General features: G+C 48.6%; 1 protein-coding gene across 1 annotated transcript in view; it reads right to left on the reverse strand.

The window, feature by feature from the left end:
- Positions 1–758: 758 nt before the first annotated feature.
- The window catches only part of LOC140403815 (ICOS ligand-like), a 128360-nt gene continuing 115609 nt past the window's right edge, over positions 759–13509 (reverse strand). Inside the window, exon 6 of the mRNA XM_072491978.1 lies at positions 759–3421. Within this exon, the coding sequence (XP_072348079.1) occupies positions 3339–3421 (83 nt within the window). The 3' untranslated portion in view covers positions 759–3338. The remainder of the gene's footprint in view (positions 3422–13509) is intronic.

The raw sequence follows: 13509 nt of genomic DNA on the forward strand, positions 1-13509 counted from the left end.
ATTGGCTAAACAACATTTGAAAGTTGCACAAAATGTGATGAAACGGGTAACGGACAAGAAATCCAAAGTTCGTAGTTTTGCCAGTGGGGATAGTTTTAGTGTTGTTACCAGTGGTAGGTGAGCCTTTAAAAGCTAGGTTTTGTGGACCTTATCAGATTGAAAGGAAATTAAGTGAGGTGAATTATGTGGTAAAAACACCAGATAGAAGGAAGACTCACCGAGTGTGTCGTGTGAATATGCTTAAAAGGTACTTTGAAAGGGAAGGAGAGAAAAAGGAGGTTTTAATGATTCTAATTCAAAGTGATGAACCAAATCCAGATGACTGTGAATTTGACATACCTCTAATTAAATTGGAAAATGAGGATGTTCTTAAAAATTGGGATGAATTGTTAAGTTACCTTCCAGAGGAAAAACAAACTGACCTGAAAGAGTTATTGATATCACATGGGCAAGTTTGTAGAGATAAATTGGGAAGTACTCAAATGGCTATACATGATGTAGATGTGGGAAATGCTGTTCCTATCAAACAACATCTATATAGACTTAATCCTTTAAAATTGGCACAGGTTAACAGAGAGATTGAGAGTATGCTTAAAAATGGCATAATTGAAGTGGGTTGCAGCCAATGGTGCTCACCCATAGTGATGGTACCTAAACCAGACGGTACCCAACGGTTGTGTGTGGACTATAGAAAGTTGAATGCAGTTACAAGAACGGACTCTTATCCTATCCCACGTTTGAAGTATTGCATTGAGAAATTGGGACAATCTGCTTTTATTTCCAACTTCCAGACATGGAAAGAACATTTAAAACATCGTATGGAGTTCTTCGACTTCAGGAGGTGGGTTTGGTGATGAACCTAGCCGAAAGTGAATTTGGAGAAGCCCGAATCACTTTCCTTGCGGAGCCTGTAACATCAGGGACCTGTAACATCAGGGACCTGGAAAATCAGGAGCCTGTAACATCAGGAGCCTGTAACATCAGGGACCTGGAAAATCAGGAGCCTGTAACATCAGGGACCTGTAACATCAGGAGCCTGTAACATCAGGAGCCTGTAACATCAGGAGCCTGTAACATCAGGAGCCTGTAACATCAGGGACCTGTAACATCAGGGACCTGTAACATCAGGGACCTGTAACATCAGGGACCTGTAACATCAGTAACCTGGAACATCAGTAACCTGGAACATCAGGAGCCTGTAACATCAGGAACCTGGAACATCAGGAACCTGGAAAATCAGGAACCTGGAAAATCAGGAGCCTGTAACATCAGGGACCTGGAAAATCAGGAGCCTGTAACATCAGGGACCTGTAACATCAGGGACCACAAGTAACCTGCGATCCTCGATTGCTTATAAACTATGGGTTTGCTCCACTGAAATTGTTCAAGATGGTAATGAATAGGAAGCCCATTCATCTGTCAGAATGGTCCATTGGGAGTTCTCTGGTGGTGTACTGTCACCCAGATCATCAATCATCCTCATTCGTTCAAATTAGCAACAACAAGATTTAATATCAAATATGGTTCACAGCTATTGTTCCCTAAGAACAGTTCAACACCTGCCACTGATTCACATCAGCACCAATTCCAGGGTCATTGGCCATTAATTACAGGCAATGTTCGAGATGGCTCAGCCATCATCAGCAAGTCTTCAGAAACCTTCATTTGCTCTTCTCAGGCCGTGAAATTGGCAAATAGGCTGGCAGCACCAGCAGTTCATTGCGTCAGCACCGAGGCCATACAGATCTTCGGTGACCTTCTCCAGCACTGGTCACAAGTCCACTTTGTACCATCTCCGACCCACCAATGTTCAACACTTCCAGGATGGTTATCTGTCCGACTCCAGCACAGTGATCAAACCCAGTTAGATACATGAAATGTAAGTCATCAAGTACAAAGCATATTTCAACACATTTACAGTGATTATTTAGAATTTGCACATCAAATTGAAAGTCGATTAAACAATTAGTTTTGACCTTTGTTGGTGCTGCAGCTGTGTCTTTATAACTGGCCTCGGTGAGGAGAGAGACTGAAACAGCCTCACTTCCTTAGTGAGGTTACTGGCCCAGCTGTCATGACCTCAACAAGTGAATCGTCAGCCCAATATTATTTGTTGAGCCACATTTCAAACTTGGGCGACCGGGGTCTAAGAACATCGGAACTCGAGAAAACACAGCGCCCGTTTCCACGTGTACGCTGAAGACCCCCGGCTCTATCTCACCTCCAAGTCTTTCACCTCCTCCACTGGGGCGATTTTTAGCTCGTGTTAGACATCAGCGAGAACAGCAATGTGGGCGCAAACTACAGCGGGAATCGGGAAACGCTATTCTCGCCAGCAGGGTCGCGTTTTCAGATTTTCCAGGTCCTTCTCCGGGGGTGCAGGAAGATTCCCTCCATGGAAAGTCAGGAACCTAATTGGCATGTTATTAGTGGGTCCTCCCGCCGGGACTGGGCCTCCCTCTCTGAATATTCATTCGGCGCCAGTGTTACATCATACCAGCTGTATGTAAACGAGAAGCCGGCGGCCGCCACCTCTGGAGAGGTTAACGGAGGTGAGCTCTCAGATCGCCACCACCTTTCAGGGTGCCAGTCTCAGAGGGGGCACCGGAGAGGACGCGGGGGACCCAGATAAGTGTAACTTGGGGTGTGGGGGAGGGTTCATGGTCGGCATCTCCGGGCTGGCAGGTCTTGGCGACCCTCCACGGCTGTGAGCCTGGAGATGCAAAGGGGTCTGGAGGCCATTCTACAGACATCTCTTCCGCTGTCCTCCTTGCTGGGAAAGCGGCAATATTACCGCTGAGGGATTGCCTTCCAGAGTGGCAGCTGGAAAAGGAGTGGCAGCAGCTGAATCCCCAACCTAACAAAATATTTGGTCTAATTCCTGACCATCCCCGATTTTAATCTCCCTGGTGTTGATGGTTTTGCATTCAGCTGTGACGGCCAACACCTGGAAATGCCCCTGACATCTGCAACTGGAACATCCACCTTCTGGATTCCAGCCCCCCTGAGCTGGAGGATGATTCCATTGTACTGTCTGCCCGCTCTTAGTAATATCTGTACATGGACCCCTGTATCGCTGGGCACCCCCACAGTGCCCACTTCTGGTACCATGTAACCTGCCTGTTGTTCAGCTTCAGAGGAGAAAACAAAAATGAAAATTATGTTACACACTTGATAGCAACGTTTTTTATATATGTATGCAGCCAAGAACACTTTTCACCTCTTACTTTGACGATCATTCACTCGAAACAATCAGGTGAAACATGTACCAATTAAGTCAAAGATGCACAACAAGCCTTTGCCCACAGCATAATTCCTCATCTTTCAGTCTTTCTCCTTTACACGTTCTTGGTTTCTAATCCTTCGTTTAATAGTTGAATTTGAGCATTACCGTGGCCATTCTCAATGTGGCATCTTTCCTCTAAAATAAACAAAAACATACAATTAGCAGCAGCTCAGAGCAATCCCAGGTCACACTGATAATCCGGCCAGAGTCAGCAAAACATAATAAATAGTAAGAGTAGGAGATACTTACATACCTGCTCCATCACAGGGTGAGCATTAACTTCCTTACAATCAAAGAGGCCCATAATTTATCAGAAATTGACAGTTATATAAAGCTTATATCAAGAAGTTTACAAAATTATGAGGGGCATAGACAGAGTGGATAGTTAGAAGCTTTTTCCCAGGGTGGAAGAGTCAATTACTCGGGCCTGTTCCCGTGCTGTACTTCCCGTTGGTCTCTAAAGCTGAAAATTAACACATTAAGAAGTCTTACAACACCAGGTTAAAGTCCAACAGGTTTGTTTCAAATCACTAGCTTTCGGAGCACTGCTTTCGGATTCACCTGAGGAAGGAGCCGCGCTCCGAAAGCTAGTGATTTGAAACATACCTGTTGGACTTTAACCTGGTGTTGTAAGATTTCTTACTGTGCTCACCCCAGTCCAACGCCATCATCTCCACACCATGAAAATTAACAGTAATCAAAACCCAAGACAGAACATAAATGAAATGAAAATCGCTTATTGTCACAAGTCGGCTTCAAGTGAAGTTACTGTGAAAAGCCCCTAGTCGCCACATTCCGGCACCTGTTCGGGGAGGCTGGTACGGGAATTGAACCGTGCTGCTGGCCTGATTTGGTCTGCTTTCAAAGCCAGCCATTTAGCCCTGTGCTACACCAGCCCCTGTAAGGGGTGGAACCTAATTACAATTAAGAGACCATTTCTTAAGAAATTAATTATATACAAACTTTAAATACAGAGGAGCGGACTGGATTAGAGTCAAGTTTGCTGAACGACCTTAGCAAGTCTCAAATTCACTCAGGGATAAATGTTACTTCAATATTTCGCATTTGTCCAATGAAGGGGCAGTTTAGCGTGGCCAATCCACCTACCCTGCACATCTTTTGGGTTGTGGGGGTGAACCCACGCAGACACGGGGAGAATGTGCAAACTCCACACGGACAGTGACCCGGGGCCGGGATCGAACCTGGGACCTCGGAGCCGTGAGGCAGCAGTGCTAACCACTGTGCCACCGTGGGAGGAAACCGGAGCATCCGGAGGAAACCCACGCAGTCACGGGGATAATGTGCAAACTCCAGACAGACAGTCACCCGAGGCCAGAATTGAACCCGGGACCTGTGAGGCAGCTGTGCTAAGCATTGTGCCAACGGGTCGCCCCACTGGTGTGTACTGTCAGGAGCTTTACTGCAAGGAGCTAGGAGTATTGTTTGCTCTACCTGAACTCAAACTTTTCACATAAATTATTTTTACTGCAACAATTGAATGGTAAAACTGGATTGCCGACTGTAAATACAATTGTGCTATCTATAATCCTAGAACCTGTTTAACATCGCGATGGATTATTTTCACCACAACCTTGGACAACACATTTGGTTCTTTAATAAACTTTTATATCTTTTAGAATTTATATCATCTCACGTAGTCTTGTCTATCGCTAACTCGTGAACCTGACTCTGGATTCTCAATCGCTAACTCGGGAACCTGACTCTGTATTCTCTACCGCTAACTCGGGAACCTGACTCTGGATTCTCTATCGCTAACTCGGAAACCTGACTCTGGATTCTCTATCGCTAACTCAGGAACCTGACTCTGGATTCTCTATCGCTAACTCGGGAACCTGACTCTGTATTCTCTATCGCTAACTCGGGAACCTGACTCTGTATTCTCTATCGCTAACTCGGGAACCTGACTCTGTATTCTCTATCGCTAACTCGGGAACCTGACTCTGTATTCTCTATCGCTAACTCGGGAACCTGACTCTGTATTCTCTATCGCTAACTCAGGGACCTGACTCTGGATTCTCTGTCGCTATCTCGGGAACGTGACTCTGTATTCTCTATCGCTAACTCGGGAACCTGACACTGTATTCTCTATCGCTAACTCGGGAACCTGACTCTGTATTCTCTATCGCTAACTCGAAACCTGACTCTATATTCTCTATCGCTAACTCGGGAACATGACTCTGTAATCTCTATCGCTAACTCGGGAACCTGACTCTGTATTCTCTATCGCTAACTCGGGAACCTGACTCTGTATTCTCTATCGCTAACTCGGGAACCTGACTCTGTAATCTCTATCTCTAACTCGGGAGCCTGACTGTATATTCTCTATCGCTAACTCGGGAACCTGACTCTGTATTCTCTATCGCTAACTCGGAACCTGACTCTGTATTCTCTATCGCTAACTCGGGAGCCTGACTGTATATTCTCTATCGCTAACTCGGGAACGTGACTCTGTATTCTCTATCGCTATCTCGGGAACGTGACTCTGTAATCTCTATCGCTAACTCGTGAACCTGACTCTGTATTCTCTATCGCTAACTCGGGAACCTGACTCTGTATTCTCTATCGCTAACTCGGGAACCTGACTCTGTATTCTCTATCGCTATCTCGGGAACGTGACTCTGTAATCTCTATCGCTAACTCGTGAACCTGACTCTGTATTCTCTATCGCTAACTCGGGAACCTGACTCTGTATTCTCTATCGCTAACTCGGGAACCTGACTCTGTATTCTCTATCGCTAACTCGGAACCTGACTCTGTATTCTCTATCGCTAACTCGGGAACCTGACTCTGTATTCTCTATCGCTAACTCGGGAACCTGACTCTGTATTCTCTATCGCTATCTCGGGAACGTGACTCTGTAATCTCTATCGCTAACTCGTGAACCTGACTCTGTATTCTCTATCGCTAACTCGGGAACCTGACTCTGTATTCTCTATCGCTAACTCGGGAACCTGACTCTGTATTCTCTATCGCTAACTCGGAACCTGACTCTGTATTCTCTATCGCTAACTCGGGAACCTGACTCTGTATTCTCTATCGCTAACTCGGGAACCTGACTCTGTATTCTCTATCGCTATCTCGGGAACGTGACTCTGTAATCTCTATCGCTAACTCGTGAACCTGACTCTGTATTCTCTATCGCTAACTCGGGAACCTGACTCTGTATTCTCTATCGCTATCTCGGGAACGTGACTCTGTAATCTCTATCGCTAACTCGTGAACCTGACTCTGTATTCTCTATCGCTAACTCGGGAACCTGACTCTGTATTCTCTATCGCTAACTCGGGAACGTGACTCTGTATTCTCTATCGCTATCTCGGGAACGTGACTCTGTAATCTCTATCGCTAACTCGTGAACCTGACTCTGTATTCTCTATCGCTAACTCGGGAACCTGACTCTGTATTCTCTATCGCTAACTCGGGAACCTGACTCTGTATTCTCTATCGCTAACTCGGAACCTGACTCTGTATTCTCTATCGCTAACTCGGGAACCTGACTCTGTATTCTCTATCGCTAACTCGGGAACCTGACTCTGTATTCTCTATCGCTAACTCGGGAACCTGACTCTGTAATCTCTATCGCTAACTCGGGAACCTGACTCTGTAATCTCTATCGCTAACTCGGGAACGTGACTCTGGATTCTCTATCGCTAACTCGGAAACCTGACTCTCTATTCTCTATCGCTAACTCGGAACCTGACTCTGTATTCTCTATCGCTAACTCAGGAACCTGACTCTGTATTCTCTATCGCTAACTCGGGAACCTGACTCTGTAATCTCTATCGCTAACTCGGGAACCTGACTCTGTAATCTCTATCGCTAACTCGGGAACGTGACTCTGTAATCTCTATCGCTAACTCGGAAACGTGACTCTCTATTCTCTATCGCTAACTCGGAACCTGACTCTGTATTCTCTATCGCTAACTCGGGAACCTGACTCTGTATTCTCTATCGCTAACTCGGGAACCTGACTCTGTAATCTCTATCGCTAACTCGGGAACCTGACTCTGTAATCTCTATCGCTAACTCGGGAACATGACTCTGGATTCTCTATCGCTAACTCGGAAACCTGACTCTCTATTCTCTATTGCTAACTCGGAACCTGACTCTGTATTCTCTTTTTTTTAAATATATTTTATTCAACTTTTTCGGCCATACAAAACAATACAAAAGGTTTTTTCCCTTTTTACAACAGTAAAACAATATAAATAACCGTTACCGTATTTTAACAAATAAATAAATAATATATAAACTAAATGGCAGCTGCCATAACAAAAATAATAACTATCCCAAATAATAAAATCAGCAATTCAATATACACAACCAAGTACCAATATCTTTACAAAAACACCCCTGAGGACCCACCTGAGCCCTCCCCCCCCCTCCCACCCCCCCCCCCCTCCCCCCTGGGTTGCTGCTGTTGCCTTCCCATTTCCTTTATCGTTCTGCGAGGTAGTTAATGAACGGTTGCCACCGCCTGGTGAACCCCTGAGCCGAACCCCTTAGTGCAAACTTTATCCGTTCCAGTTTTATAAACCCTGCCATGTCATTTATCCAGGTCTCCACGCCCGGGGGTTTGGCTTCCTTCCACATAAGCAATATCCTGCGCCGGGCTACTAGGGACGCAAAGGCCAAGACATCAGCCTCTTTCGCCTCCTGCACTCCCGGCTCTTCTGCGACCCCGAATATAGCCAGCCCCCAGCCTGGCTCGACCTGGACCCCAACCACCTTTGAAAGCACCTTCGCCACCCCCACCCAGAACCCCTGCAGTGCCGGGCATGACCAAAACATGTGGGTGTGGTTTGCTGGGCTTCTCGAGCATCTCCCACACCTATCCTCTACCCCGAAAAATTTACTGAGCCTTGCTCCGGTCATATGTGCCCTGTGCAAAACCTTAAATTGTATCAGGTTTAGCCTGGCGCACGAGGACGAAGAGTTTACCCTACGTAGGGCATCTGCCCACAGCCCCTCTTCAATCTCTTCCCCCAGCTCTTCCTCCCATTTTCCCTTCAGCTCATCCACCATGTTCTCCCCCTCGTCCCTCATTTCCTTGTATATATCTGACACCCTACCATCCCCCACCCATGTCCCTGAGATCACTCTATCCTGAATCTCCTGCGTCGGGAGCTGCGGGAATTCCCTCACCTGCTGCCTCGCAAAAGCCCTCAGTTGCATGTATCAAAATTCATTCCCTTGGGGCAACCCATATTTTTCCGGCAGCGCTCCCAGACTCGCAAACGTCGCGTCTAAGAACAGATCCCGCAGTTGCACAATCCCAGCTCTCTGCCATGCTCCAAATCCCCCATCCATTCTCCCCGGGACAAACCTATGGTTATTTCTTATCGGGGACCGCACCGAGGCTCCCGTCCTTCCCCTATGCCGTCTCCACTGCCCCCAAATTTTCAGTGTTGCCGCCACCACTGGACTTGTGGTGTATTTCTTCGGGGAGAACGGCAACGGCGCCGTCACCATTGCTTGTAGGCTGGTTCCTTTGCAGGACGCCATCTCCAATCTCTTCCACGCCGCTCCCTCCCCTTCTCCCATCCACTTACACACCATTGAGATATTGGCGGCCCAGTAGTACTCACTTAGGCTCTGTAGTGCCAGTCCCCCCCTCTCCCTGCTACGCTGCAAGAACCCCCTCCTCACTCTCGGGGTCTTCCCGGCCCACACAAAACTCATAATGCTTTTCTCGATCTTCTTGAAAAAAGCCTTCGTGACCATCACCGGAAGGCACTGAAACACAAGAAGGAATCGCGGGAGGACTACCATTTTGACCGCCTGCACCCTACCCACCAGTGACAGGGGCACCATGTCCCATCTCTTAAAATCCTCCTCCATCTGTTCCACCAATCTTGTTAAATTAAGCCTATGTAAGGTTCCCCAACTCCTGGCTATCTGGATCCCCAAGTACCAGAAATCCCTTGTTACCCTCCTCAGCGGTAAATCCTCTATTCCCCTGCTCTGCTCCCCCGGATGTACCACAAACAATTCACTCTTCCCCATGTTCAATTTGTCCCCCGAGAATTCCCCAAACTCCCCGAGCATCTGCATTATCTCAGGCATCCCCTCCACCGGGTCCGCAACATACAGCAATAAATCATCTGCATACAATGATACCCGGTGTTCTTCTCCTCCCCTGAGTATTCCCCTCCACTTCCTGGAGCCCCTCAGTGCTATGGCCAGGGGCTCAATTGCCAATGCAAACAGTAACGGAGACAGGGGACACCACTGCCTCGTCCCTCTATAAAGACGGAAGTAGTCAGACCTCTGCCTGTTCGTGATCACACTTGCCACCGGGGCCCTATACAGCAGCTGTACCCATCCAATGAACCCTTCACCGAAACCAAATCTCCTCAACACTTCCCACAGGTAGTCCCACTCGACCTTGTCAAATGCTTTCTCGGCATCCATCGCCACCACTATCTCCTCCTCCCCCTCTGGTGGGGGCATCATCATCACCCCTATGTTCGTGTTCAGCTGTCTCCCCTTAACGATCCCAGTTTGATCCTCATGGACCACCCCCGGGACACAATCCTCTATCCTCGTCGCCATTACCTTGGCCAGGAGCTTAGCATCTACATTCAAAAGGGAAATGGGCCTGTAGGAGCCACACTGCAGCGGGTCTTTATCCTTCTTCAAAAGTAACGATATTGTCGCCTCCGACATAGTCGGGGGCAACTTCCCCTTTTCCCTGGCCTCATTAAAGGTTCTCGTCAAAAGCGGGGCCAGTAGGTCTATATATTTCCTATAAAATTCCACCGGGAACCCATCCGGTCCCGGGGCCTTCCCCGCCTGCATGCTCCCAATCCCCTTTACCACCTCCTCCACATCAATCTGTGCTCCCAGTCCCGCCCTCTCCTGCTCCTCCACCTTCGGGAATTCCAGCTGATCCAGGAAATGCATCATTCCCTCCATCCCTTCCGGGGGCTGAGCCTTATACAACCTCTCATAGAATGTCTTAAACACCCCATTCACTCTCTCCGCTCCCCGTTCCATCTCTCCCTCCTCATCCCTCACCCCACCTATCTCCCTCGCCGCTCCCCTCTTCCTCAATTGTTGGGCCAGTAACCGACTCGCCTTCTCTCCATACTCATACTGCACTCCCTGTGCCCTCCTCCACTGTGCCTCTGCCTTACCCGTGGTCAGCAGGTCAAATTCCACATGTAACCTTTGTCTTTCCCTGTACAGTCCCTCCTCCGGTGCCTCTGCATATTGCCTGTCCACCCTCAGAAGTTCTCTCAACAATCGCTCCCTTTCTTTACTCTCTTGCTTCCCTTTATGTGCCCTTATGGATATCAGTTCCCCTCTGACCACCGCCTTCAACGCCTCCCAGACCACTCCCACCTGAACCTCTCCATTGTCATTAAGCTCCAAGTACCTTTCGATACACCCCCTCACCCTTAGACATATCCCCTCATCCGCCAACAGGCCCATATCCATTCTCCAGAGTGGGTGCTGTTCCTTTTCCTCTCCTACCTCCAGATCGACCCAGTGTGGAGCGTGGTCCGAAATGGCTATGGCCGTATACTCCGTCCCTGTCACCTTCGGGATCAGTGCCCTTCCCAGGACAAAAAAGTATATCCGTGAATATACCTTGTGAACATGGGAGAAGAATGAGAACTCCTTACTCCTAGGTCTGTTAAATATCCAAGGGTCTACTCCTCCCATAGAACATAGAACATAGAAAATACAGCACAGAACAGGCCCTTCGGCCCACGATGTTGTGCCGAACCTTTGTCCTAGATTAATCATAGACAATCATAGATTATCATTGAATTTACAGTGCAGAAGGAGGCCATTCGGCCCTTTGAGTCTGCACCGGCTCTTGGAAAGAGCACCCTACCCAAACTCAACACCTTCACCCAACACCAAGGGCAATTTGGACATTAAGGGCAATTTATCATTGGCCAATTCACCTAACCTGCACATCTTTGGATTGTGGGAGGAAACCGGAGCACCCGGAGGAAACCCACGCAGACACGGGGAGGACGTGCAGACTCCGCACAGTCAGTGACCCAAGCCGGAATCGAACCTGGGACCCTGGAGCTGTGAAGCAATTGTGCTATCCACAATGCTACCGTGCTGCTCCATGAAGTCCTTAAGCACCTTGGCCGCTGCCGGCCTCCTCCCGGTCCTGGGCCTCGACCGGTCCAGCCCTGGATCAAGCACCGTATTGAAATCTCCCCCCATTACCAACTTTCCCGCCTCCAGGTCCGGGATACGCCCCAACATACGCCTCATGAAGTTTGCATCATCCCAGTTCGGGGCATATACGTTCACCAGAACCACCGCCTCCCCTTGCAATCTGCCACTCACCATCACGTATCTACCCCCACTGTCCGCCACTATGGTCTTTGCCTCAAACAGTACCCGTTTCCCCACTAAAATAGCCACCCCCCCTATTCTTCACATCCAAACCTGAATGAAACACCTGCCCCACCCATCCTTTACGTAGTCTGACCTGGTCTATCAGTTTCAGATGCGTCTCCTGCAACATAACCACATCTGCCTTCAGTTTCTTTAGGTGTGCGAGTACCCGTGCCCTTTTAATCGGCCCATTCAGCCCTCTCACGTTCCACATGATCAGCCGGGTTGGGGGGCTCTTTACCCCCCCCCTTGTCGACTAGCCATCCCCTTTTTTACCCCAGCTCCTCACCCGGTTCCCACGTACCCGTATATCCCACCGACGGTGCCCTCCCGCCTCGACCACCCCGCCCCATAACAGCTCCCCCTTCCCCTTAGCAGCAGCAACCCAGTTAGCTCCCTCCCCCCCCCCCTCTGCTAGATCTCCCTCTAGCGTAATTACACCCCCATGTTGCTCCCAGAAGTCAGCGAACTCTGGCTGACCTCGGCTTCCCCGTTTGCCCTCGGCCTCTCACTGTGCGAGGCCCCCACCTTCCTGCGTCCCTGTTCCCGCCTTAATTACCACAGCGCGGGAACGAGGCCCGCGTTTCCCACTCAGCCCCGCTTTCCTACCCACCGGCGCCCACAGTTCCTCATACTCCCCCCCCCACCCCCCGCCAAACGAGGGGAAGAGAGAAAATTTACAGGATTAAAGAGTTAACAATTGAAAAATCATCCCCCCCCCCCTTCCTCGTCCCACATATTGACTCTGTATTCTCTATCGCTAACTCGGGAACCTGACTCTGGATTCTCTATCGCTAACTCAGGAACCTGACTCTGGATTCTCTATCGCTAACTCGGAACCTGACTCTGTAATCTCTATCGCTAACTCGGGAACCTGACTCTGTATTCTCTATCGCTAACTCGGGAACGTGACTCTGGATTCTCTATCGCTAACTCGGAAACCTGACTCTCTATTCTCTATCGCTAACTCAGGAACCTGACTCTGGATTCTCTATCGCTAACTCGGGACCTGACTCTGTATTCTCTATCGCTAACTCGGGAACCTGACTCTGTATTCTCTATCGCTAACTCGGGAACCTGACCCTGTATTCTCTGTCGCTAACTCAGAACCTGACTCGATATTCTCTATCGCTAACTCGGGAACATGACTCTGTATTCTCTATTGCTAACTCAGGAACCTGACTCTGTATTCTCTATCGCTAACTCGGAACCTGACTCTATATTCTCTATCGCTAACTCGGGAACCTGACTCTGTATTCTCTGTCGCTAACTCGGAACCTGACTATATTCTCTATCGCTAACTCGGGAACCTGACTCTGTATTCTCTCTCGCTAACTCGGGACCTGACTCTATATTCTCTATCGCTAACTCGGGAACCTGACTCTGTATTCTCTGTCACTAACTCGGAACCTGACTCTGTATTCTCTATCCCTAACTCGGGAACCTGACTCTGTATTCTCTATCGCTAACTCAGGGAACGTGATTCTGGATTCTCTATCGCTAACTCGGAAACCTGACTCTGTATTCTCTATTGCTAACTCGGGAACCTGACTCTGTATTCTCTATCGCTAACTCGGGAACCTGACTCTGTATTCTCTATCGCTAACTCGGAACCTGACTCTATATTCTCTATCGCTAACTCGGGAACCTGACTCTGTATTCTCTATCGCTAACTCGGGAACCTGACTCTGTATTCTCTATCGCTAACTCGGAACCTGACTCTATATTCTCGATCGCTAACTCGGGAACCTGACTCTGTATTCTCTATCGCTAACTCGGGAACCTGACTCTGTATTCTCTATCGCTAACTCGGGAACCTGACTCTGTATTCT

Source organism: Scyliorhinus torazame, chromosome 29 (genome assembly GCF_047496885.1).
Source record: "Scyliorhinus torazame isolate Kashiwa2021f chromosome 29, sScyTor2.1, whole genome shotgun sequence".
In the NCBI taxonomy this organism is placed as follows: Eukaryota; Metazoa; Chordata; class Chondrichthyes; order Carcharhiniformes; family Scyliorhinidae; genus Scyliorhinus; species Scyliorhinus torazame.